Here is a 27,520-nt window from a genome sequence, read left to right as displayed (position 1 = left end):
ATGCAATCTGGTACATAGGTAAAAGATAAGTCACCTTTTGGAATTGGTCCTAATGAAACCTTATTTGTTTTTCCGAAACAAGACATTGTAACTTTTCTCCTAAAGGGTTTCTCCCAGTCAGAACAGAGGTGGGGAAGGACAGAAGCATTCACGCACCCATATGCACCCCCTTTGCTCCATGGCCAAACGTTAGCCACCCATCTTTTTTTTTCCAAGTAGATCTCCTCCCAGTGTCCTATTTGCAGAAGTATTGCTCAAGAAGTTGAGTAAAACTACAGCAAGCAGGGGAAGAGGATACAGCTGTAACTGGAAAACAGGAGAGCCAATGATTTCTTCCCTCCCCATACTACTGCCTCTCCTGCTCAGAAACATGACCCGTTATTAAAAGAAAAGTCCATTTCCTTTCTCCCCCCTGTATAACCTCCTTTGGTGCTGGCTGTGCAGCGCCTTCTTTTCATAAAGGCACCTTTGGAAAGCACTGATGGCCAGAATCGCAATGCCCCGATGCCTCCTATTTACACCTGAGATTAGCCCTGCTGCACCTCTCCTGCCCCCAGCCCCAGAACTGCCCTCCGGGGCTACAGCAACAGCATGGGGACAGCAGGTTCCACACGAGGCTTCGCACAAACGGCCATGTGAACAACACACATCTCGTTTTGTCACGTGCAGGCACCCCCGCGTGCTGCCCTTGTGCCTTCCACATCACACCGAATACTTCGCCATGTCACTCTTATCAAAGACAACTTTGGTTGCAAAGTAAATGGCTACCAGGCCAAAGCCAGCAGCTGACACCATGTAGGCAGTCACTGACTGCGTAAACTGGACGATGGACCCCATGAAGAGGGAGGGGACAACCTGAGAAAGGAGGAAAGCACTGTCCAAAATAGCCAGGTCCAGGCAGATCCCTCGGCCAGGAGCCACTGAGTCCGGTTCTCCCACCATCATCATGAGCGAGACGTCGCAGGAGGAGCTGACGCACAGAGCCGAGCCGGCGGCTGGAGGAGAAGAGGAGGGAGAGGAAGAAGAGAAGAGGCTCCCAGCATGTCCATTCTGGTAAGGCAGCTTCTGGCTGGGAAGGTGGCCTTTAGAGAAAGCTGATTTCTTCTCCAATCGAGCTGCGTCTTCCTCCTCTTCGCTCTTATATTTATGCAAAAATACCTAGGAGAAAGAAGGAGGGCACGTGAGGAATGAGTCGGTAAGGTGGAGCCCAGCAAGCGAGGTGGGGGGCAGAGGCGGCCCCTTTTTTTGTGCAAGAGAGCAAACCACTCTGTGCTTTGCGTGCGTTGGGTCAGGCTGTTAGAGGTGGGGAGCGCCTGGCCCACGTGAGATGGCCTTCAGGAGCCAGCCTGGCTTTTCCCGACTGGCACGGGATTCAAAGCAACCCTGACTCACTGGGGGAATCTGGCCAAGTGGTGCCTTTGTTGTGTTGAAGCTGTGGGGCTCAGCAGGCTGCTGCAGCCCAAAGCCAGCCCAGGCTCTGCCTGGGGACATTTTGCACTGAGCCCTGGGTTGTCACCTCCTCACTGGGTGCCAGGGGAATCTGGGCACCAACTACAGCTCACCCCATCCTGAAATCAGCTGATGCACACTTGCAGGACAGGACGGAAGGGCAAGAGCCCACTTTGAACGTATCACAAAGCCAGATAGTCCGCTCTGGTGCAAAGAGAAGTGTTTATAAAGCGGCCGACTGGGAGCCCAAAACCTTCCCGCAGAAAAGCCCAAAGAGCAGACGAACAGTTCAGAGCCCTGGATCCACGGCCACTTCTTAGTATCTGGAATATTTAAAAAGTGACACCAGCTGAGATGGTACAGTGCTGGGAACTCAGGAAAGAGCTCTTTTCTCAGCTCTGCAACAGACCCTGCATGCATGACCTCAACTGAGTTGCTTCATCTGCCTGACCTGAGCCTCCTCGCTCGGGCTAGAAAAGGGGGGCAGGGGGAAGAAAAATCTTTTTCTTCTCACCCTTTTTTGCCTCGCTCTGCTCAAGCTGTGAGATCTCTGGGGCACGGCTCACTCGAGCAGTATTCACACAGAATATTTGGATCAAACAGCTCTCCACGTTAACGCCAACAAATAATGGGCAGTCATGTGCAGACAGTGAAAACGCTGCAGAGCTCCAGCTTTAAAACTCCAGGGCATTTACAATTATGCATAACCGCTGGTCTGCATGGGGTAGAGCAGATAACGAAGGACATGTTAATCCATTATCCGCATGGTGAGATTGAACAAACAAAGAAAATAAAAAGGAAAAAAATAGCACCTGGTTGAGAACAGAGAGCACTCTACCCAGCTGCAGGGCTCAGAGGGGCTTGCCTGAACTATCCTCCCTTTTGCAGGAGGGACCTGCACACAGACGAACGGGAGGGAACCGCTGGTGCAGGAGCGTGGGCACTCCAGATCTGTTGCAGGCCATCCCAAAGCTTTCCGCAGTCTTGGCACCCACCCAGCTACACCCAGCCCTGCCCTAGTGTATGTCAGCACCAGCCAGTCTCTGTTCATGCTGCCCCAGGCCATGGCTGCGGATCTGTAGCACAAACAGTTTCAGATTCAATCGGAGAAGAGAAACCAGATGAGAAGAGCTTCGCTGAATAGCAATCATCTTCCAAAAGCTTTACCTGGGCTCTGCTCAGCTGCTCACTATACCTTTCAGCTCCTCAATTCTGCCTAGGCTCATGAATTTACGCTTAAATGCACCAATCCAGGACCGTCACTTATTTTATGTGGAGCTTAAAAATCCTCCCACGTGCCTCCTATTGCCATCAGACTTCAAAGCAACTCAAAACCCAGCACAGAAAGGGCATTGTGTGAGCCAAACTAGGCTATCCCCCACAGTTCCAGCCCTTCCTATTTGACACTGATGTTCCCAGAAGCCTGCTCAGCTGCCCTGAAGGCCTGCGCCACATTTTCTTGGTTTCTATACTGATCCAGGCTAGGACTTCAGAGGTATGAGTTCCGGCAGGGGTGTCTGAATACCTAGTGTGGAGAATTGATTTAAATCTGGAGAGAATGACTTCAACACTCACAAGAATGTGCTTAGTGAGAACTTATGCTTTAAAATCACCCCTTGTAACACAGGACAGAACCACATGAGTCACTGGTGTCTCAGTCAACAGCTTCATCTCCCTCTATAGTTGATGGGGAGTGGTGGGAATGAGGAACCTAGCTCTCCCTAATCTCCTGCAGAAGGTGTGAGTGCCCACCATGCATCTCACCTCTACCAAACTTTCAGCCACTGTTAGAACATGCAGATCTTTTCCTCCCGTTCTAGACAAGGGTTAGTGGCCATGCGAAGAGGAGAGGGCATGCAGGAGAACAGAGCGACTTACACAGCCTCTGCAAAGCAAGGAGCTCCAGCTGAGGTGGCCTTGCAGGCTTTTGCCAACGATCCCGCACAGAGTGGAAGCAACAGCCACTTTGGATGCCCCTTCTGCCGATTTGCTTCGGGAGGAGTGTTTAAAGTTAAAAAAAAAGTAAAAAAAGAGAGGGAAGAGAAGAAGCAGGAACGAGGGAAGGCAAACAAAAACGATGACAGATTTCAACAGTTAAGAAAAAAAGAAGAGAACAGAAATGGGGCAGATGGAGAATTTTCTGCAAAAGGCATTTTAGAGACTACTTCTTGTGGGGTCTCCCTGCAGCCTGCTGCAAAGTAGTTGGTAAAGGAAGGAGGAACTTTCAAATTAGGGCAACAGAGGCACCAAAGCCAGCTACACCCCACACCTCACTGTACTAAGAGCGTTTCCCTGTCAAGCCTTTGGCAAACAGTTGGGCGTGTGGCCTTCACATTCTCAGCCTGTGGAGTTTGGTTTTCATTCTGTTGATATTATGTCCATGGGAGATCCCAGCCAAACTGAAGTTTTTGCAAAGCAGAACACTCCCTTGTACCCCTATTTTGACAGGGTGCCTGGTGCAAATTGGGATGGGTTGGTCAGAAGTATTTGTTCAATGTGAACATCTGGATGCCTGTGGTAAAAACTCCTACTTATTTCACTGCACAGTGAACTGCCTGCCATTGGGATGAAAGAGCTGCTCTCAAACCACAAATTAATTTTGCATTTGCAGCACAAGAGAAACTCCTATTAATCCAGTGTGCAACTCAGGAACCTCCTAGGACTTCCCCACAAGGATAACATCTGTGGGACAGGATTACTAGCTTTTGTTTTGGTGTCAAAAGTTTCACAACATTTATTTTTCTTGGAGCTAGGGGAATAGGAAGAACCTCAGTTTTCATTTTACTGATCTTCATGCTATGGACAAAAATTGGAAAGCAGGACCTCTAAGGGCTGAAAATTCTTGAGTTTTTTAGCACCTCAGGTTGGCAGCGCTGCAGATGTGACTTGGTTACAAAATGCACACAGGTATAACTAACCTGAACCAGTTTCCCTAAGAATATGCAGAACACAGAGGAACATAGGAGATCCCTTTTGGTACATCAATCCTAGGTGATTTCTCCCATCTTACCCACTCCCTACTTTTTAAAATTGCACGATGCTTGTTGTGAGCAGGGGATGCCTAAGGAAGGAGATGCTGAACTCTCTCATCTCCCCCATTTCAGATGAATCTTCAGAGAAGACACAGCCTGGAGAGAAGAGGCACACGTGCAAAACGTTTACACACAGGCATGTGTTTCTCTTCCATGGGCTGAACTGACTGTACCAGCTACAAGTGGCAAAAGAGGCTGGCCAAGCTGTCCTCACAGCTACCTGGCACATAGCCCGCTGGAGCAGGTCCCTACCTGTTTTTCGTGATGATACAGTGATGCCAGTGTGTATGGCAGGATCTGGAGTGCAGAGAAGGTGAAGCCCGTCAGAGCAGCTGAGATGGTAACAACAATGACACTGTGGGAGAGGCACATGACGAAGGCAGCCACGGGGAAGAACACCACGCTGGCCAGGTAGACCGCCCGTGTCCCAAACTGCTTCACCATCCGGTCCATGATTGTCGAAAAGAAGATGGATGTGATGCATTGCAGGAAGAGGCCCAAACTACCCATCCGGACACCTGCAGGTAAGCAGAGGTGGTGACAGACACTGCCCTGGCTGCATCCAGGCTTCACCCAGCCAAACACCTTTGGGCCTCCTTCCCTCTCCTTCGGTGCCCAACTCGGTACAGTCCACGCAGAGTGTGGCACAGCTGCCAACAGCCCTGACAACAACACGGCTGGGTCAGGAAGCAGAGCAGCATCCCCTAACATACCGCAGGGTTGCACCAGCCAGACTGCAGCTCCCACCCTCCACCAGCAGCCAGTATTTCCTGCACATGCTCCTGGGCACCCCAGTCTAACCAGAGGGGCGATAGGAGACAGGAACAGGAATGCCATTCTTGTCTTTGGAGGTTGTTGTTTGCACCTTCCTACTCTTGCCCCAGGATCTGTCACCGGCTGGTGAACCAGGATCTGTTGTTATCTGATGTGAAAACCAGCAACAGAACAAAAGAAACAAGGGATTGTGCTTAAGCCAAGGTAAAGTATACAACATCCACTAAATGACTGCAGTATCCGGTAGCAATCCGGACCTTACCCTTTGCAAAGATCTATCAGATTTCAAGGAATTAAACCCATTAACTCTTTGCAGCAAGGATCATTACTCAACACATGTTTCTATGACAGCTAGCACAATGGAGTCCTGACCTGCTAGAAGCTATACAGTGCAAGTGTTAAATAATAATTAAGCTCCCTCGAAGTTAAACAGACACTCAGCACAAAGAGGCAGTGTACTGCAGAGCTCACGGAGGCAGTGAGTGGAAAACTCAGAGGGCAAGATATTCAGCTGGAGGAGGAGGGCCAGGTAGGTGCCTCCAAGAATAAAAGACTTAGATCAGAGAGAGGAAAAGGAGGGCTAGGCAGCGAGTCAAGGCTCTGGCACAACACAGCAGCAAAAATGGGACAGCAGGCAATAACAGTAAGCAGGTAACGTGCTGCAGTGAGCAGTATCCCATGATGCGGACGTGGCAGCTATAGACTCTAGCGGCAAGTACTATCAGAAAGCACTGCAGACAGGGGTGAGAACTGGAGAAGCTGCTCAGGGGCTCCCCAGATACAGATGTGAGAAGGGAATCTCACAGCAGCATGAAAGGCAGATGCGGCAAAGCCCACCTCACTGCTACTGAATGTGTCCAGGCTTTCCAACCCCTGCTCTCCAAGAGCTGGGGAGCACCATCACACCTCATTTAAAAAGGAGGGAAGAGCAGTGAAAGGACCTGGCAGCGGTAACCACAGCTTGCAGACAGAGCCGGATATATCCTGTTCAGCATGCAACCTGCCAGACCATTCTGCCACTTAACAATTCAGCCCCAGGCCAGGGCTGCACGGCCAGATCTAGTTCTGCTCTGGGTAGCTTGGAGAAGAAAGAGGCATTTCCCTATTTGGTCCTCTGTGCAATGCTCTGGGGGCCACGGGGGAATGTTTTTTCCTGATCCATCTTCAGAAAGTCTAGTTTCCTGTAACTTTTTTTTGCATTACTAGCAAAGCTGAGCCCATTCCTAGCTCCCACTAAACGCTCCTGTCCAAGGTAACAGGAGCTGCAGCCTCAGAGCAGCTGGTTTACTTCTCACCTTCATCGTAGTGGCGTCTGGCATCCGTGCCTGGCTTGGCTCTGGGGACGCCGTGGTACAGCCCTTCCCCAACAAAGTCCGTGTAGAACAGCATGAAAGTCATGAGTGCCATCCAGCTGCAGAGCTCGGCCACGAACAGGCGCCGGATGACCTTGGGGATGCGGCAGTAGAGGCTGTGAAGCCGTGGCACCAGCGTGCAAAGGTTTCTCAGGGCCTGCATCATGTGCCTGGCCTGCAGCAGACACGAGCTCCTGGAGACCTGGCAAGAGCAGCAGGCAGGAGGTGAGGACTTAGGGGGAACGTCCTTCAGCGCGGGGCCATCCAGAACATCTGCCTGGGTGGCTGCCTCCTCTGTCACAAAGAGCGTGGCCAGCACACAGCCGAGGAAGATGATGGCAAGGAGGCTGAAGAGGCAGGTCTCCTGCCCTCCCAGGTACGGGGCCAGAAAGCTGCCACCCCAGTCAATGGCTGGAAGGAGGTAGCCGATGCAGCCCCCCAAGCTGATCATGAAGGCATACATGGAGAAGGCCTGGCGGCAGTTGTCTGGCTCCTGGAAGAGGTCTGAGAGCAGGGCCTCCAGTGGAGTAAAGCAGACCTGGCCGCAGAAATCCAGTAGCCCGATGCCCAGGATGAGGAAGGCAATCTCCAGCGGCCGAGTGTTGAGGGCAAACAGGCTGGCCAGGCTGCTGGCATGTGGGATAACGAAGAGGCTCAGCAAGACTCCCAGGCAAAGCATCCAGATGAAAGGTCGCCTTCGGCCATAGCTGCTGTGCCAGTGGTCGCTGGCGGATCCGATCAGTGGGACAAAAACCAAGCCAAGGACAGGTCCTATCCCTGGAAAAGAGAAAGAGGTGGTGTTAGGGGGACAGATCTGGAGGACACTGGTCTATATGCACTGTAAAAAAAGCCTGGGACGTTTCAGGAACTCAGTAAGCTTCACTGGGTGACAGCCCCCTCCTCCAAACACAAGCCTGCCCTTGATGTAACAGTAGCCCTGCAACCACCCCGCAGAGACAAGCCCTTATTTGCCCCTGTCCTCCAGACTCAAAGGGTAAAGAAGGACCTCGAAGATGAGAGAAAAACTGCCTACCCAAAACCATGGTCATGAACTTCTCCTCCACGCCCACTTCCAGCAGCAGCGGAGGCACGTAGGTTATCCCTGCGGCCAGGCAGACCTCCAGGCCGAACGTCAGGGAGTTGACCAGCAGGAGCTGGGTCTTGCGGTTGTGGAAGAGCATGCTGACCCAGGCTCTCTGAGCCATGCTGCCCTGACACCCCTTACTGACAGAGGGCTGTGTCGCTCCGGCTGCGGCACTCCCAGGGATGCCCCACAGGCAAGGTCTGGAGCTTCCCTTCCTGGTCTGCTGGACAGATGCTGCCTCCCATTTTCAGCGATGGTGAATGAACCGTCTTTTCCTCTTCCTCTTATTGCAAGATGTGGCCCCAGCAATGTCGAATCCAGGCGTGGGCAGGCAGGGGTCCCACTCCGCGCTTCCCCTTCTGCTCACACGCTGTGGTCTGAGAGAAGAAAGGGCTTGTTAGACACAGCGCGGTCCAGGGCATGGGAAAGGGCTAAAACCAGGTAGGTACCCCACAGACATGTCGTCGCTGAAAGAGACAGTCCCCAAAAGGCTTGCAGGCACGGGAGGATGAAGAGAGGACATCTGGGAGAGCAGCAGAGTTAAAAAACATGAGCTGCATTGGCGCCAGGTTTCTCTCCAAGGGCTTGTGACAGGTGAGACAGGCACCTGTCAGACATGGTTTGGGAAAATCCAATCCCGCCTTCAGGCTAAGGGAGGTCTAATGACCTCTCAGTGTCCTGTCCAGCCTCATCTCATAGATGGGCAGTTGTAGCAGAGAGACAAAGGATTTAGGGTCCCCTCTCCCAGTGAAATCAATTAAGTGTCCCTTCAAGGACCAGGGCTGCAGACACTTGCCTGCAGTCACACAGGGTCATCTCTAGAGACCCACGCCACTGCCTAATGACCGGGGCATCTTCCACGGGTTCCCAGGGAAGCAGTTTTGCCCAAATCCTGTCTCCAGCCCCTGGGACGGGGCACAGAGAACAGATGGTGCCTCTATGGAGTTTCACAAACAAACCTGACCCACTTTAGCCTCATCTAACAGTGAACGGCAATTACCTCACTCATTAGTCTGAGTCATTTATTTGCCCTGTAACATGCTCCCTTCTCTCCAGCCTTCTTCAGAGGGGAGAGGCCAGCAGATCAGGACAGGGGCTAAACAGCTAAGGCAAGAGTAAGCAGATGCCTCTTAGTAACCTCTTACGAGTCTGCCACTGTGTCAGTCTACAAATGTAAGAAATTCTGCAAGGTTACCAGCATCTAGGCTAGTCCACCAAACTGCCATTTTCCTACAAGCATCTCAGGAAGATGTAGTTGCTGGGAAAGGTAGAATGGGTTAGCAAGAAGGGTGACATTAAGCTCCTGCACAGATGTCGATTTAGGAGTAAAACAAACTGCAGTCTAATTCTCAGGATTCACATGGTCTAACTTCTCACCCTAAATGAGCCACCGCCAAGTTTCTCTGTGGGGACAAGGCATAACAGGTCCTGCTGGCCTGAACGTGCTTCAGCTTATGACCCATTTCTGGACTGTGCAGTGTGCTCCCAGCTTGCACAGAAGCTTCTGGCTTCTGCCTCCTGTCCCACCAGAGCACAGCCCCCAAGTCCTTTGGATGAAGGAGGCTGAACAGAATGTGAGACACACAGGCGGAGGAGTTTATCTCCACTTGCTCCCTCCCTGGCTGCGGGGAAGCTGTAACTGCACACCTGCCTGCCTGTACACCCCCTCCATGCCAGAGCAGCTAGCTGGTACAGAGTTTCCCTTACTTAGCTGCAGAGAGTGAACCCATCAGAAGAAACGAGGTAAAAATCCAGTTTTGCAGCCTGGTCCCTCTCTAAATTCTTTGCCTCGATTACAGGGGAGAGGAGAAGACTCCTACAGGGAACTTCTCCAGGCCAACACTCGCCTCCCTCCTCAGCAGCTCAGGCGACCAGTGCTGGAGACCCTGCCTGGCAGGGCGGGTCGGACCTCGCAGAGCTGGAACGGCTGCTCGTCAGAGGTCCAAGTGGGATGCAAAGTGTGTATGCAGGAGGAGCTGCTGAACCAGCAGTGTGCTGGACCATAGCCTTGCCGCTGTGCAGAGATAAAACTCCACTTTATCACCAAACATGGTGCAAATGGTGTTCCCTAACTTCACAGAGCACATACGTTTGACCTCCATCACTGCACAAGTGTTGGTAGACAGGTACAGTTGGGACAGTTTCCGCATTCTCACTTTTCTGTTCCTTCCCCTCTTGCCATCAGCCAAATAACCCACAGGGAAACGACTAGGTGAAGCTGGAAGTGTAGCGATGAGGTTTTTACAAAGATGCAAGCACCGCTCTCCGCCTCTTGCTGCTGCAGAGGAGAGGCACCACTCCTGGGCTGAGGAGTTGACAGGCTGCCAATTACACACAGTAAGTACTGATTATTATTTCCTCCCAGGACCCTTCACCTTCCCCCTCCACGCTCACTTGGACCTTGACTGTCACAAGAGATACCACCTTTTAACAACTGTGAACATTTAAGTGACTTGCCCAAGGTCAAATAGCAAGCTAACGGCAGAGAGGGAAGAGCAACAGTTTTCCTTTAATCACTAGACATGGCTTCAAAGGAATACTCAGAGGCCCCAGATATGCTCAGCATTACTTCAGATGCACTCTATCTGCAAGGAAGCGATTGGAGGCAGCAACCACCTTTCTTAGATGTGGGCTAGACACAGGATGTCTCAGCCTTGTTCGTTTATGATGGGTGCCCAGCTGGCTGACAGCCTTGGGGTAGGAATTTAAGCTGCAGCCCTGCAGCTCCAGCAGCACAAGCCTCGGTGCTGTTAGCTGGAGGAAGCAAACTCACAAGCCAAAATTAACTGAGCCACCATCACTCTAAGCTAGACCTGGAAAGGAGATGTAATGTCCACTCTCTGCTGTAGTCCAGGGTCTGGAGGGCTTACAGAGGGGGACTTATCCCAAGGTAACCCCTAAACATTAAGTAAAAGATGTCTCTCTCACACACACGCACACACACAGAGAAAAAAATGGTTTTCTTCCTTTTTTGTCACAGTGACACCTCTAGCACTGGGGAAGAAGCAGGAATCTGTCCTTCTCCCCAGCTGCCTGAGAATTTCAGTTTTGAGGCAGAGAGGCTGACTTTCTTATCAGTAGGTAAGAAAAGACCTGTCTCTTCCCCCCTCCACACCCTCAGAGGGCTTTAACAAAAAAGATAAATCCCAGTTTACCCAGAAGCAATACTCATATACAGCCAGAGATGAGAAGCTGTCAACAGCAATCAAGTCGTAGACCCAGTTGCGACAGATTATGAACCCTTTTCTATTTAAATTGCATTTTGTTCCAGTACCCATCAATTACATTTTTTTATTTTGTTCACAGAATACAGAGGGATGGATTGGCTTAGCTGTTAAGAAATGCCAGTGCAGACTAGGAAAATCATCTGAACTGTTGATCTGTAAGGACAGGGGCAGAGGGATGGAGAAGGAAGATTTGGGAAGCTCACAGGAGCCAGGCTGAAAGGAAGCCAGAAGCCAGAACTCACCTCCCTCCACGCAGAGCAGCAACAGGTTGATCCCTGCGGCTCTGCCGAGCTGCGCTCCCCAAAGCCAGCCCAGCCCAGGTACACAGCATTCAGGAAAAGCTACTTAAATAGTTTGCAGGCAAGCAGAGGTGGAACCGAGCTGCAGGTACACACGCGGGTTTGGTTTCAGGGCCCTCCCTGCCTCCTGATAACACGGCGTGCTGGTGTGTTATTAGCACCACAACCGCACCTGCGCCTGGGCCCCTCGCGTAAGGTGCTGAGCAAACACAGGCTGCGGGCACCAGCCCTGCAAAACCCACTGTTCGCAGAGTGCTTCGCCATTGCTGCCCCAAACCAGCTCAGAAGGAATCTCCAGGTCTGGACTCACGGCTGAACTTTGCCCGAAGCCCTGCCCCGGTGTTAACATTTGTCACCTTTCCTTGCTGACCTGCTGGCACTTCACAAACAGCCAGCAGAGAGAGATTTAGTACACGAGATTATTATTTTCTTTTTAGAGACAATGAGATGTTCCCTGCAGCTTTGCAGGTAACAGTCTGGCTCTAAATAACAGTCCCAGCAGCAAAACCAAATGCTTCATTTAAACTGCTATCTCTTCCAGGACAATTTATCTGGCAGACGATGCAGGAGGACTGGTTTGCGTCCGGTGCTCTGTAACTTTGTCCTGATGTGGAAGGAGTCAGTTAGGCAAACCATCTCCTAGCTGGGAGATCCTGGTCTAACAGCAGCATTTATACATCACACCCAAGTGAGCTGGCAACAGCCTGTCCAGCCCAGTGGGATTTGGCATCTTGTGATGGGGAGACCTTTCACAGTCAGATGGGGGCGGGGGGGGGTGGCTGGTCCAAAAAGCTGCATGACAGCAGGCACTTCTTGCCCTCTGGCCTCAGTTTCCCTGAACTTCTACCATAGGGACAGTATTTGTTCTTCCCTACAGAGCACAATGCCAAGCACCTTGACAAGGATAACAGCCAGCCCCCCCAACAAGGGGCATACCAGCCCTTCTGTGTAAGATTTTCCGCACACAGAAGCAGAAGGGAGCCACGTGTGGGGCTTTTTCACAGCTGCTCACTGAGCTGTCATGCCACGGGGACATCATCTGGTGCTGAGCGTTCAGGCTCTTTCTCTGCTCTTCCTCTCCTTCCCCAAGAAGAAGTAAAGCATCTTTAAACCCAGGGTTTCTGTTGTACTTCTAAGCTTGCAAACTGACTCTTTCCTTTCCTTTTTCTGCAGAGAAACAACAGATCAACTCTGAGAGGCTGGTTCACCTGGCAGCCAGGTAGGAGGGCGGGTCCTGGGGGCAGGAGCAAAGCAGCAGACTGCCGGACAAAGGCAACCCGGAGAGGAGAGGGCTCTCTGCCACCCACCTGCACAGAGGAGCCTTTTCAGCGATGGCAGCCAAAGCAGAAAGGATTGCACCTCCTGCAGTCCTGGTGTCTCCTGCCCTCTCTCTCCTCTCCTGCTTAAGCACGCAGAAGGACAGGGAGGAATCAGGCAGTCTGCCTCGGCGGAGTGCGACTCACCTAGCAGTGCTAAGAGGGAGCAAGGAGAAGGAGCAGGGATGAAGCCAGGGAAAGCGGCTTCCGAGAGTCCATTTCTCTAAAGGCAGTGGGCCAGCAGATTGGATTCACACATTTCCCCTACTCAGAGTTTGTTCTCTGTTCACGTGCTACAGAAGTTTTGACAAATGTCTTCCTGTGCTCAATGTGGTACAGAGACGCAGCAAAGCCCTGCTTGAGGAAACCCACGATCCGAATTTGAGAAAAGCACCAGCAAGTGCACAGACATGCACGCGGAAATAGGACTGAATTTACTAGCGATGTCAGATGTACAGACTCATTTATGCGAAGCAACACCATCGCCAGTGGAAGTTTAGTTCCCACTTCCTTTCTCTCAGCCGGTGCAGTCGTTGCTCTGTGTATCCTCACTAACGGCCTTTGAACCACACCTTTCGCTTTTAGAAGAAACAAACCCTGAGACACCTGAAGAAAGTGGACTACGTGCAGGGCGCTGACGAACATGCACAAACAAAGACTGAAAGAAGTCTCTCCTCCTCCCAATCTCCTCAAATCTTTCCGACATAGGATCTTACAAGTAATCACATCTAAACAGTGCTTAGACAGAATGAAGATTGAGGGACGGATATTTTAAAAATGAAATTTGGGTGTAATTACGTGACCAAGAAAAACTCATTTATTCCTTAGAAGAATCCATACCCTGCCACTCCATAATCCTTCCAGTCTCTCACACGGGTGCAGAAGGGACAAGAGATGTTATTAAACGTGGTAGCAGCCTCTCTAATTTATGGCATTCGTGCACTACCCTGCAGTTCAACAAACAGCCACAGTAATGATCAGACAACAGACAATTAGATTCATCAACTATTTGTGACCTGTCAGGGCTCTGTAATAACCTGAGCCCTGTCTTACATGGGAAAAAATTACCCCATAAAAGCCTTTGCCTTAGCAAAGGAAAAGGAAAAGCCTTAGCTTTTTGGAGAAGCATCCGAGGCAGCTGGTACTGGCCAGCGCTGGAGGCAGGAGATGGTGCTGTGCGGGGAGCTCAGGCAGGGGCTGCTCCAGTCCAGCAGCTCCCAGGTGATGCGGACCCGCACCTTCCCCCCCCGCAGCACGGCAGGTTTCGTGCAGAAACCTATTCCCAACGGGCAGCAGAGAGCGGGGAGGGCGAAGGGTACTGCTAGCCACTGGGTTTCCATTCATAACCACACCGTTACATTTCCAACCTTCCGAGGGGCTCTTTATGAATGTTATTAATTCCCCGCTCCCTGGAAGCCCTTTGGAAGAAAGGGTGGGAGACAGCACAAGAGCGAGTGCTTAGGGAAGGGCTGTTCATACAGTGCCAGATCCTTTCACAGCTATCAGTGTCCATTCACTGCAGCTGAATGTGAAATACACCATGGAGAATAGCTCTGGCAGGCTTGCGCGGGATGAAATGGAAAACTCACCTGACCTCTCCTGACCCTCTCCCCTTCCCCCTCCCCTCCCAAATCTCCTTGACCCCATTCACAGTGTGGGGAGAGGGGAGTGGTCATTGAGCAGGGATGGGAGAACCGCGATTTATTTAGTCTCTCTGAATTAGCTCTGCGTTTCCTTTGAGCTCAGGGGCTCCATTATATCGGCCTCAGCAGCTCAGCTTAGGGAAAGAGCAGCGGCGGGTGGAAATCCCCTCAGACGAGAACAAGGAAGATCCAGGCGCCCCAGCCCATTTGAAATTCCCTCCCTCACCCCACGGTGCAGCGTCCAGCAGCCCAGACACCAGGATATATTAATCCAGGGCAAATGCTAGATGCTACAGGTGTGTCCAGAGTTACAGGAAGGAGCAGGTCCCCACGACAGCTCAGAAGACCTTCCACACAGCTTGGTTCCAAGGGAGACATTTGTATTTGGCAGGACTGGACCTTGGTTCTTTCCTGCCACGCTACAATTGCTTTGTTGCGGCACCTACAGCATGATCACCCTGCTTTCAGGGCTACCTAAAAGCCAGAGCTTAGCTCAGGCCCTTTTGTGCTCGCTGCTCTCTGGATGCACAGACTGATCCCTGTCCCAATAGACACATGTGCCAAGACTGAAGGCAGTTCACTACCATCTCCATTTTGTGAATTGAAAGAAGCCAAGGAGGGAAGAAGGGGCCAAGTTTTAAGCACCTGCAGCTAGCAGCTGATCTTCAGGGGGCTGCATCTCCCACTTTCTGTGGGCCACTAAACCAGGCTGCGCCCACTCAGATGCTGAGCAAGGCTCTTGTCTCCCATAACCACCGACCCACTCACCTTCCCTGCAGATGTCTGGGGCTCACCGAGATGGAGTTTGAGATGTAATCTCAGGTCCTGCCAGGTTCCCACTGCCTTGACCACAGGGTGCAAGTTATTTCGGCGCTACCAGGATACATCTGCAACTGCCAGAGAGCAAAGGTAGGGCACAAGCCACCCAGTGACCCTCCCTCTACCTCTGGCCCTCCTAAACCCAAGAGGCTGGTTAGTCCTGATGGCTAGCAGGGTTGGGCTGTTCCAGAGCCAGCCCAAGGGACTGGTTCACGTCTGCAGAAGCTTTGGGAAGCATTTTTTTCTGGTATCAGTGGTTCCTTCAGGTAAAGGTGCGTGTGTGAGGGCAAGTGACTGCTGAGCGTCTTCCGTATTTTACAGTAAGCAGCAAGGGCGTGTGAAACAGGTCACTGTTTGTCCCACATTCATCAACCAGATAAAGCAAAGGCACCAGGGAAAGGCAAACAAAGGTCCCTATGAGATGGATGAGATGGTCAGAATATTTGTTAAGAATGGAAGTTATGAAAGGATGCTTTCCCAGCCTGGCAGGCTAACAGCACTGTCCTCGCTCAGCCTATCACACAGAGAGGATGCTTTCCAGGGTGGAGAAAGATCTGTCCCGGTTGCCCTTCACTCTGCACATCTCTGGTATCTCACGCTCCTTTCGGGAGCTGTGCCAATAGCTCTACAGACGCTCTATCCTCGCCCCACAACACGAACGTCAAACAGACAGCAGGGCAGCCCACAGGCTCCACTGACCTTCTGTCCCACAACCTGCTGCTTCCTCTGGCAGGCAAAGGGATTGCTCCTGCCAGAAGGCTTTCTCCCAGGCTTCGGCTGCTTTCGCTCCCATGCCCACCTGTTTGACCAGCGGAAAAGATACAGCAGCAAAGAGCGGCCAGTTCCAGCCCATCCTCCTCCTCCTCGCCTCCCCATTACCACCAGGAACCGCCTGTGTGACTAACGAGGTCACTGACTCAGCAGAGGCCACACTGACGCTTTCGGAGCTTGCCACGCTTCTCAAAGGGACAGACATCAGCCCAGCACACACACCATGATGCCAGCGGGCGTCATTGCCACGTTCACCCTCCCTCGAAGCCGAGCGACAGCAACAGACTTCAGGCTGCCTGGGAGATCCTGCTGCAGCCCCTGCTAGGAGCGTGGCCAAGACGAGACAGAGCGCAAAGAGGAGCTGGGCACTGTGCTTTCTGCAGACAAGCAGGGGCTGAGGCTGAAGGGCTGAAACCTTGCCTTGCTGGTCTGTAGCTCAGCCCCATTTCCATCAGGGGTACCGCAAAAGACAACTGCACTGCAGGGCCACGTTCAGCTGTCATGTAACGAAGGACTGAGTGCCCCAATAAATATCCCATAGCTGAGCTCAGCTGCAGAGGGATCTTCAGACTGCACTGAAGGAACCGCAATGGGACTGCTTCTGCCTGCCACACGTTAGGACGGTCTCGCAGTGTTTTACCTGCTCAGGACTGGCATCTAATCACCAAACTTCATTAAGCACACAGAAGCCTCACGTACTCCTAAACACATGCAATGCAACCGAAGAAGCGGTATCTTTAGCCTCCGCTCTCAAGAGCCTCACTCCTGGTCACCCTTTCCTGAGTCGGCGTCAGGTCTGCTATAAACAACTCAAGACCTCCAGACAAGGTTGGCTGGCTCTACATCAGAGCTACAGCTTTGTTTTGCTGCTGCATGACCCAAGCTCTTGCTTTTATTCATGAGAGGAGCCCCTGTTTTGGAGCAGGAAGGGAAATGAGAGACGATCTGGTTCCGCTTTTCACTTTAGCTCATTTTTGGTGTTTAAATACTGTGCCCATCACCCTGGCATTTGGTCTGAGCCTGCCTCTCCCCCGCCTCCTCTTCTTTTTTTATTATTTTTAGCAGAAGAATAAAAATGTAAATTGAACTGGAAAGGGAAAAAATAAGCCCCCTCCAGGTGCCCCCCTTCTCTACAGTGTGGTAACGGGCACAGATTATATCCGGCACCACATGACCAGGGCCCGTATTTATATGTCAGTGTGTAAAACCTACCCTGCTGAGCCGCCTTTTCTCTGCCTGAGGCTGGGGGCTTCTGCTACGCGTCTAGTCAAACAGGCCCACAAAGGGGATTAAGGAGAGCCCCTCAGCCCCGCAGAGTAATCCATCAAATTATCCCTTGTTGGCGTTGCTGTCCTCTTCAGAGAAAAAAAAAAAAAAAAAAAAAAAAAAAAAAAAAAAAAAAAAAAGCCCTCCAAAGGCTTTTAAAGGCACTGAAATTACACTTGAGCCTGAAACACTCCACCCAGCTGCTGTAGCCCACAGCACAATGGGCTGGTTGTAAAGGGAATACCGGGAAGCAAGGGGCGAGGAAAAAGAGACGGACACTGTTAAAAAGGGCAGCAGCCTCCCCATGTCTGAAACTCCAACAGGTGGCTCAGACCCCCCCGCTCTGGGACCCTGCAGCAGAGCCGGCCCCGATAACGCCGGGCTGCACCTCCTGCCCACCCACGCTCCCCTGCGGAAGGAGGCTCGGGGCTCTGGGATGCGTTTGCTGTGCCCGGACGGACCCACGGACACGTCCTCATCACAGACGAGGCTTGCAAAGGCAGAGTCTGCACCCAGCCTGAGCCTCTCCTGCCGGGGACCAGGGCTGGGGTCCAGCAGTGCCCCTGACCACAGGCTGTAGCAGTGTCACCCCCCACTACCTACACGGTCCCCAGAGCCCTGCAGCCGGGCCGTCCTTCAAAACCCCTGCAGAACACCTAACAGACAACAAGCTTGCCTAAGGCTCACAGCATCTTCACCGGTGCCCCCAGAGGCAAAGCAAAGCCAAAGAAAGACCACACTCACCAAAACTCTGTGAATGTCTACTTGGACATTGAATCTGTATTTTCTTCTGCTGCAGCTACCTAAATTGCACATGAACTTTTGTGCTGGTCATCACCGCCCTATTCGGAGGTATGAAGGTCTCTGTCCACCAGCTCTGCCTAAGCAAGTACATGGGATTTCATAGGTTTGCATTACGATAATCCTTCTTAGGGAGAAATGATCCCTGGGAGTGAGACAGGGAAAGCGGATAGTAAAGCACTTACCCCAGCAAACTGGAACTGGCAAAGAGAAGAGCAAACCAGTTCTGGTGGAAGGCTGTTACTGCATACAGAGAACACGTGGCTGTCCCACTGCATGCTACACAGGTCACCTCAGCATTGAGAACAGTGACACACAACTTCTGGGTTTTAATCACTAGTGCTGAGAAGAAGGAGCATAATTTGCCCATCTGTCACAGAGAAGAGACGGGAAGGCAAAAACCCTAGCTGCTTTATTGCGTCCGCTTTGCAATGCCTGTTCACAGGGCTGGGAAAATGGGAAGTGAAATTGGAACTTCTTGTTCCCAGCGAAAGCACAAATGCTGCATGATGGGACTTCTGACTTCTCAGCAAGCTAATGCCGTACTTCGGCTCCTCCTGCCAAGGAGGCACACTGTGGCTCCAAGGCAGCTCTAGGAGTTCTACCCCATGATAGAGCTTCATCATTTCTGGCTTTATTTGGAAAACACTGACAGTCATGGGGCCAGCTGAATCTCAGGACCAGCCTTGGGATGGAGTTCTCAGGAAACTGAGGAGGACGGTTCTGATACGCTAGCAAAAACCAGGGGCCAGAGCAAAGGCCACAGCTGGCAATAACACGTGAGACCGCAAATCCAGACTATCAACTATGGATCCCAGCCAGCAGCGGCCACGAGCTCTGCAGAAACAAACTGCCGAGCCCCAGCAGGAGGGCTGAAGGGGTGTTCGTTAGCCCAAAGAGCACCCCAACAGCCTGGTGATAAAGTAGCAGTGAGGGGTCTGGCAAATTTAAGCACAGTGGGAGCTGCTGCCACCTGACACTGAAATCTAACCTTCCCACATTTTGCCAGAAGTCATGTTTGCCGAGGTCTGTGCCCAGGAAAGAGGAAGGACAGCAACCAGCTAAAACTCCACGCATGGTAGTCCTCGAGAGCAACAGGCACAGACTTACACAGTCCCTTTTGCTAAAAAGTTTTGGGAGCACGACCTCGTGCTCTTCCTCAAAGGATACACTTTCAGCCCTAGACACACACAGAACTAATGGGCTCTTTTGTAATCACATGGTAGTTAGTCCATTTTTTCATGGTAATTTTCTGGTCTGCAATTCCAGTTATTTGTGTCCCTGCCGGAGAAGTTTGATGCTAACATATCTCTCAGCAAGCCCTTTGACCTCCACTGGCAGGTTGGTGGGTTTCTCCCTCTCTGTTTTCTGTCTCTAAAATGAGGTCATGGCTTTGAATGAGACAAAGAGCCTTTGCAGCATGAGGAATAGCCCCAAGACAGCTGTGAGTACAGAACCCCCATCAGTCACATCAGACCCCGAGTGCATGAGAGGCAAGCGAGCTGGGCAGCAGCCCACAGCTCTGCTGGGAACGGCTGGGTTTTACCCCCCCTGCTCCGAGAAGATATCGCGCAACTGCTCGTATCAGAGCGGGTGCAAGAACGGATGTGGAACAGGCAGCCACCCATGGTGGAAGCGTTCAAAGGGGGAGGGAATAAAACAAAACTCTCCAAATACTTTGGACTGGGAGTTGCTGTAAGATATCGCTGTCCCCGCTGCCTGCCCCTCTGGCAGAGGTACCACTTCCACCCTGCTAGCTGGCTCTCCAGCCACCCGTGTTCCCAGTCCACCCTCTGGGCTTCAGCAGCCAGTGGAAGTGGGTTTATGCCAATATGCCAGACTGTCAGCAAGGCACCTTCTGTCACACCAGCCACAGGCCAGCATCCTCTGCCAAAGGGAGAGGTGAAGAGCACATGTGCAGGGAATAACAGGATTTCTCTGGGGTGCTTTAAGGTCAAAGACCACGTATCAGAATCCTGAGATCTTTCTTATAAGAACAGCAGTTTTACATGCCTGGAGTAGCAAAAACTGCACAAGCTCTGACTTCTGCGGGCAGCACGCCGATTTCTCTGTGTTAATGAGGGCCCTCAGATCACTGCTGGAGCAGAGAGTCTTCCCCTTATCATGGCAGACCAGTCATGAGGCCTGGGTCTGAAAACATGAGATTCTGTGATTTTACTTCTGCCTGAAATTGTCTGGATAATTGCAAAGATAAGCAATCAGATTTTATTTTTTAAGACAGATAAGTTTCACCGGAAGATCTTTATGGGAAACTTAAGAAGCCTTTTCCTTTCCCCATTCTCACTATCAGTTTAATGCACTATGGACTCCAAACATGCAGGGATTTAACATTAAGCTGTGGCCATTCACACAGAACACACAGCAGCACAGAGTATCTGGAAGGGCAGTTTTCCACTTTTCAAAAGACAAGGCTCAAAGCTGCCATTTCTACAGGAGGCAAATGGAGCAAGACATTTTTACCACCCCTTTCACTCCCCACCCCATCTCTCCTTATGAACAGGAACCTAACTTCTATTTTGAGCCCTGGAAAGAATATCAGTCCTAAATTATTAGCTTTTTAGTAATTAAGCATGGAGTTCAAGTTCAAAGCTCCCTGGATTTTGCAGAGCCCTCTGAGCAGGGGTGCTCAGGCTTTTAGTTGCACATGGTTAGTTTCTTGCTCCAATACAGAGTACAGACGGCATCTATCACGGAGGACAGGCAGGAAAGTGGTCTGAGCGCTGAAGTTACTTAATGCTTGCTGAAAAAGCCTGCTGTAATGGCAGAGGATAAATGAAAGTTTATGCATTTCAGACCCCGAGTAGAGGCAGAATTTCCTCTCCACGCTGGGCTCTCTCTTGCCCATATTTACTGGAGTAAAGTTCAGTGAGCTACAAATGAAGCAGAAAGACCTCTGATATTCCCGCAACATGCTCCGGGCTGCCTTGGGCAAACAGCCAGGGCACCCAGGCAGGCACAGTGCTGCTTTTGCCCAGTATGGCCAGGAAAGGGCTTATCACCAGCACCGTCCTGGGCCATTCTGGCTGTGCATCAGCATGTGCTAACTAGCCTCAGTTACAGTCTTCTGTTAGCAGAAGAGATAGCTAGCATTCCCTGCTCTTGCCCAAAAGGCTTAATATGCTGCTATCAACATTGGCCACAGACAGTGATGAATGGGAGTATCTGGGGGCAGCACAAATGTAGACTGTGTTCACAGAAATCGAAGATGAAAGAGGCCCTGTTGAATCATCTTCCCTGGGGCTGCTGCAGGACTGCTCCCAACAGCACATTCTCCAGTGATTTGTCCAGCCTGGATGGATGGATCTCGAGCACGGAGGTTGCAAGAATTTCCCCTGAAACAATATCCATGGGCTAAAAGATTTAATAGCTGGAAAGCGTCCTTCCTTCCTTCCTTCCTTCCCTCCCTCCCTCCAGTCATCCCCTGTGTAATTCCTGTGCTCTCCTTTTTATATGCATGGTCAGACCCCTCTCCAGACTACATTTAGCCACTCTCCTAAACCTGGCTTTAGTCAATTCTCATGAAAAGCCACCCTTCCAGGCCCATTAATTGCTCAGTCGGCCTTGGCTGTAGCACAGCAGCCTTTTGTTCTAGCATTGCTCCAGCTGCTCCCACCACCCCTCGCACACAGGAGTCGTTTGTCATAAACATTCCCAAACACACCTCTGGAGTCCAACAGCAACAGTGCCCGCACAAAGCCCTCCCCTGTCACGCCAAAAGCCGGTACCTGGTACGCACAGACTGCTGCCTTGGAAAGCCACTGTCATCTCATTGTTCCTTTGTACTCCATCTCTTTGTATTTATAAACTGCTTCTCACCACAGACCTACAAGGAAGCTCTCTCTGTGGCCAGAACAATCCTTTATTCTGTTTGCACAGCTCTAAGCAAAGGGAGAATTTTTTCCAGAATCCAGACCAAGGTAGCACAGCAATAACCAGTACACCACACGGGCAGGGAGAGCACTAACAGAGGACACTCAGCAACAGCAGTCTCTGCTCAGGTCTTACAGATCCCCGAAATGCTTTGGGTACCCCCTCTCCAAACAGAAGATCACAACAGAAGTGGCACTACAGCCCTGGGCAGAGGGGAAAGAGAGCAGCATGACATCCCAGATCAGTGGCAGATGCTTCTCCAGAGGCAGAGTACAGCCCAACATTTCCAGACAGAGCATTCCTGATAGCAAAAGCATAAAATCACCAGCAGGGAACTCACGCACAGGTTCCAGAGTAATGTTTTGGTCTCTGTGCAGAAAGGACAAAGAACTGAGTGACTACACTTACATCCACTTTGAATGTAACTGAAGAGCCAGCCAGTTCTGCCCATTGCTGATAAATTAGAAGCAGGCAATAGGGAGGAAGTGGCAGATAAACGTTTGATTTGAGGTTTGATCACTACCTCAGTTTCTTTGATGTAGCAGGTCAGATCCCAGCAGGAATCACTCCTAATGTTTGGTAAAGAAAGCGTGATCCATGGATTTTATTGCATGCACCATTTCACTGAAAGTCTTAACCCATAAATCTAAAGCAAGATTTAGATGTTACCCACAACTATGTACACACTATTCCTGAAGTTGGCTCTAGCCCGCTCTGCAAGAACATTAATGCCTTTTGAGTGCTGACAACTTGCATGGATTTGAGTCACTGCACTCATTATATTTGCATTTTTCTTGAAGTCCTAGCTCCTGGAGACAAACCACCATGGAGAACTTCAGTTTCCAACAAAATGAATGTGGAAAAAAATCTGCTCCCTTGATTGAAGAGAAAAACCTTAGACCTCACAAACCAAACCCAGTGCCCATCATTGTTTTAAGCTTCTTTTCCCAAATAAACCTCATTATTTTGCCAGAGGCCATCCTTACACCTTCTGAGCATTCAAAACCTGGCAATTATGAGAATTCATGTGCAAATCACCAGAAGTTGGTTCTTTTTGAAATCGACAGAGCTGATTTCATGTGTTACTCAAACAAGGCTTCCCTGGACATAAGACAGGGCCAGGTCCTTGAGATTTGGACTAGCAGCAGCTTCTTTTAGTACATGTACAGTTAACATGGAGAAAGAAAAACGGTTCAGAGCTGCAAATCAAGCACCTGCTTATTGCTGTGTGTGTTCCAGCCACCCTCCAGCACTGAGACAAAGAAGCCATTCGGACCACATTCCGACATTACATTTCTTATTTTGCCAGACAATATTCACGGGGGTCTGTTTCTCCTCTTATGCAGGCTGGCAAAATGTTAAACAAACATTTTTGAACTGCAAGAGGAACTGACATTTTAGGATATGAAAACAAGGAGCAAGGGCACAAATTTGAGGACCTCCAAGGAACAGCATGCATACAGATAATAATAATAAAATGGTGACTTTATAGTTTCACTTAGTTATGTTTTTTGAACAAGCAACTTGATAGCTTATTTGGCGGACACATTAGCAACTTCTGCAGCTCTGTAATACAAGATCAGGCTCAGATTCTTAGAGCAGTGAGGAGCAACAGCAGCACAAGAAATAGAACAGGTATCAAGGGATAGATACATGGATTCAATGTATTGTCAGTCTTAGATAACTGGACAACACAAGCATCAGGACACAGAACTGCAAAAATAATCCTTTGGTTTACCATCTTCCTGTTCTTTTGTTTGTGGTGAGTGCAAGATTTCTTTTATGTTATGCAGATCCATGCTTATGGGCAGTCTTCCATGAGCACATACATTGCTTGACTACCTTGCAGAGACTGCTTTAAAGTTTCCCTGTTTTTTAAAAGCAAGGATTCCTCCGTGAGGGTCTCTGACCCCTTTCTTAGCTGAGCCCTAGGGTTCCTGTTCTCACATGGATAGTTTTGATGTCTGATATAAAGCATTCAGAAATCAAGTCAACATTGAAAACAGTTGACAGCTGCTCACAAGCTTCTCATGACTCCCTTGCTCCACTCCTAGCACAGCCTCGATCATGAGGTTAACTGCACGGCTGAAGGATCACAAGACTCCACAGGTTGGCTGTCTAGGGTTAGTTTTAGTTAAAAGTAGCTGTCTTATGCTGACTGCCCCCCACCTCCTGCAGAAGCCCTAGGGCACAATCATACGATGTAATTATTTGCAACAGCAGAAGCGAACGGAGGAGATTCGCCAGATATAACTCTTTTTGGTTTCTGCGTATCCCTCTCCATACCGTCTGCCGCTTACTTCTCTTGAGGTACAAGGCTTTTCAACTATTATTGCCTGGTCACCCCTACCACCGCTACCTGCAGCTGCTCTCCTCCCATCCCTCTGGTCCTTCTGCTTCTGCTCCCTTGTAGCCTTGAATCCATCTCAAACCTGCACAACTTTCACCCAATGGGTCAAGTGTTTTCCTTGATGTTGCCTTAGCCAAGATAAGGAGATAGCAACACACACATTAAAGAAACCCCAAAACAGTCAACTACCAAAACAAGACACTCCTTGGATGAACTGCTCCAACACAGAGAAAGGTGGAGGGTAAACACAAACAGATGTTACTCACACCGCTTACAGCTCATCTGAAAAGCTCTACAATCCCACTGTGACAAAAGTGGTATAAGCCTCTGAAGAGACTAAAGTCAGAGGAGTGCATTAATACTGTATCTACCGCTGTGTATGAAATATGCTTAAATTGCCTGAGAATATGTAGCTGTTGAGAAAAAGAGAGACCATCAGCAAATTACTCTGCAATGTCCGCTATGTGTTTTTTCTTGTCATTTAAGCAAGCTCCTAGCACTGGTCTAGCCTGGTACCAGACCTGACAGACTAAGAGGCAGCCTGAATCAAACCAACCGCTAGTCATGTCTAGGGAAGAATACACAAACCCAGCAGTATTCTGAAGTTCCCTCCCTTAGAAAGGGAGCAGCCAGGAAACTGCCACAGGCATAACTTTTCACGCTGTCTCCTGTCAGTGTAAAACTGTGGAAGCCAGAGACTGAGACTAATATAAGATAGTAGATTAGAAATACCATGTATAAAGACTACCTTTACAGAGCATCAATATTTGTCTTCCTTTGCGTTTGTACATTCCTTGGAAGTAATTTGCAAACCCTCAGAGCTTCTTGGGGATCCCACACAAAAGGCTCTGGGTTAAGATTTTTAGAGCGATGCAGGCACTCTGCAGACAGGCTAATGTTTCTAAAGAGGCTTTGCAAAAAGACACGCAAGGAGACCCACGCAGTTACGTCTGAAGAGCAGTTTTTGCCCTGTCACTTCATCATACAATGCATTTGATGCTTTTAGAACCAGCTTTTTTGGTGCATGCTCTGAACAAAGCTTCTACTAGCAGCTTCATTACAAAACTGAGCAGCTAAGGTTATTTTTTGTTATTTTTAAGAGCACACACTCACAACGCCATCAGCCACAACAGTCCAGCCGTCACCCTAAACTCCATACAGAGGCTTTAGTCAGAGAGCGGAGATGTATAACTCAGGGGGAAAAAACCAAAACCAACATCCTCCCCCAAACTGCCACTGGAGTGCTCCAGCAAAATAAACAGTTTGAGGAAAAGGTTAGCAAGAGTTTATGCTAGACATCCATGTTTTCTAGGGACTCTGGCAAAAATAAAGCAGACCAAAGCCAATGATTCCATCTTCTCGCACTATGGATATAGCATTTCTCACTGCCGACAAAAACTGACTGTGTACCTTCAAAAAGATGTTGCCAGTGGAGTTTGTCCAGAGTACATCGCAGTACCTACTGTTACTCTGTTATATTACAGTGTTGGTAATCTTAGAGTCTGTAAGACTACTGCTTTGTTCACAGATAACGTTACCATTATCTCTAGGCAGCTTCTACACAAAGCCATGTGGCTTGGGCCTTCCAGCAACAGCTCAATGTTGGGGAACACCTTGAGGTTCAGGTGCTTTAACTGGAAGCCCTTCAAGAAAACAAGAAACTCACAGATGACACTGCACAGGCTACGTACATAACAAGCTGTAGGGGAATACACCCACAAGCAGACAGTGCAAGGAAAATCTCCCTACAAGGAGAAGTTTCCTACTAAATCCTAAGATTGGTTTATGCCCTGAAATACAGGGATTTATATCCCTTGTAAAGCTCTCATTTAATTTGCTATTAATTCTGGAGATTCTTGTTATCCATATCAAATTTCTAATCCTTTTTTCAAATCCCATAAGCCAAGCACTCTTGGCTTCCATGATGTTTTGTGGTAGTAAGTTCCAGAGTTTAAGGCACTACCTGGAATCCAAGCACAGGGCTGGGAATCTGGCATTCCTGGCTCTGCCACCACAGCCACTCCCCACCGAGTGGAAGGGTAGTAGCTACAGATGATGCAAGAAAGTCCAGGTAGCAGCACACATTTTAAAAAAAAAGAAAGAAAGAAAATTGCAGGTAGGGTGAATAATAGGAGATGTTTAAAGGCTGGTACACGTTTTTCAGGAGTGCCTGCGTGACTTCAATGCCCAGGTCATTTGGGTACTTTTGAAGTTCTTACTCATGTTCTATTTTTATAAATTTCTAGTTATTCTCATGTTACACATACAAACGCTGCTCCCTTGAACCCACATCTAGAACTAGAACAGTGCCAGAATGAGAAATGGTTTGAGCCTGGCCACTTTCTCTGTACTGCTTGTGAGTCTGACAGATCTAGATGAGAACCGGGAAAGCTGTTCCTGATACGTTTCCCTTCCAATTTTTTTTTTTTTTTAAACATAAGCATGAAAAGCAAGTGTCTTGCCAAGTCTGGTCATCACCAGTGTAAAAGTATTAGTTTATTCTAGTGCTTTTCTCTTCCTCCCAAAGCTGTCATCCGCAGGAAGATGAATTAGTTTTTTAGTTAATGTTTACCATAAAAAAACTAAGGCATTTTACCACCAAAGTCTCTAGCGATGCCAGACTCAGTAAGCAATGGAATATCCACATCATGACATTTAGGTACCACTTTTAAGAAGACAGCCTCCTCAAGCTCCTGCTACGGCTGAGGGGGGGAGACAGGTTAACCCGGCAGCAAATCTAGGCAGAAGCTACAATTAGGTGCAATGAAAACTTCCCTTTGTCAAGTGCTGGCTTCCCTTGATCCTAAGGATTCACTGACCTGTCCTCACAAGTCTTCAGGGTTTCTGGAAGTCCACGGTCACATCACGCTTCCCAAACTCCTCTCCCGTTCAACAGTCTTTAGAAGGAACCTGGCCGCGGCAGACGCCTCTGTAACGATGAAAAGCACGGCAAACCCACTCACGCCACATCCACGCACGACCGCGGCCGCGGGAGGCCTGAAGCGGTGCAGCCCGCCCGGCTCAGCAGCCCTACCTGCAGCCACCCGCGCTCCGCTTCCTGATGCGCGGGGGGGGGTTTGGGGTTGTTTTTTCTCTTCCCCCGGCAAAACCACCGCCGGATCGCAAAGGAGCATCGGCGGGACCAAAGCCGGAGTCCGCCACCGCCTCGCCCCGAGCAGAGCAAACCGTCCCCGGTCGGGACCCTCCGGAGCACCGCTCTCTTCTCGGCTGCAAGTACAAGCGCTGCCCTGACCCCCTCCGAGCCACCCCGGCGGTTCCCCGCTCCCCCCCCGACCCTCAAAGGGGGGGGAAAAAAACCGCTCCCGCTGCCCGGGGAACTAACAAACTTCGGCAACCGCATCCCCCGCCGCCGAGCTCGGGCTCCCCCGCGACGGGGCTCGGAACCACGGGGGGGGCCGCCGTACCGCCACAGGGGGGGGCAGGGG

At 50.3% G+C, this 27,520-nt stretch overlaps 1 protein-coding gene across 1 annotated transcript; it reads right to left on the bottom strand.

Annotated features, from left to right (window-relative positions):
- Positions 1–27,138, bottom strand: SLC45A3 (solute carrier family 45, member 3). Its single transcript, XM_010579362.1, has 6 exons — positions 27,109–27,138; positions 26,894–27,003; positions 7,641–8,061; positions 6,551–7,384; positions 4,734–4,999; positions 1–1,158 (listed from the first exon to the last, which is right to left on the bottom strand). The coding sequence occupies exons 3-6, from the start codon at positions 7,810–7,812 to the stop codon at positions 703–705; spliced, it is 1,728 nt and encodes a 575-aa protein (XP_010577664.1). The 5' UTR covers positions 7,813–8,061; positions 26,894–27,003; positions 27,109–27,138; the 3' UTR covers positions 1–702.
- Positions 27,139–27,520: the final 382 nt, after the last annotated feature.

The sequence above is a fragment of the Haliaeetus leucocephalus genome, unplaced genomic scaffold, assembly GCF_000737465.1.
Source record: "Haliaeetus leucocephalus isolate CR32 unplaced genomic scaffold, Haliaeetus_leucocephalus-4.0 Scaffold68, whole genome shotgun sequence".
NCBI classification, from domain to species: domain Eukaryota; kingdom Metazoa; phylum Chordata; class Aves; order Accipitriformes; family Accipitridae; genus Haliaeetus; species Haliaeetus leucocephalus.
Note: the sequence above shows the minus strand (reverse complement) of the source record. Positions and strands in the feature narration are given on the sequence as shown.

Coding starts and splice junctions, on each gene's coding strand:
- SLC45A3 (XM_010579362.1), bottom strand. CDS start 7,812: ATGGCTCAGAGAGCCTGGGTCAGCATGCTCTTCCACAACCGCAAGACC. Junction 5,000..6,550: donor CAGACGCCACTACGATGAAG/GTGAGAAGTAAA, acceptor GCTTACCTGCAG/GTGTCCGGATGGGTAGTTTG. Junction 1,159..4,733: donor TGTATCATCACGAAAAACAG/GTAGGGACCTGC, acceptor TCTTTCTCCTAG/GTATTTTTGCATAAATATAA.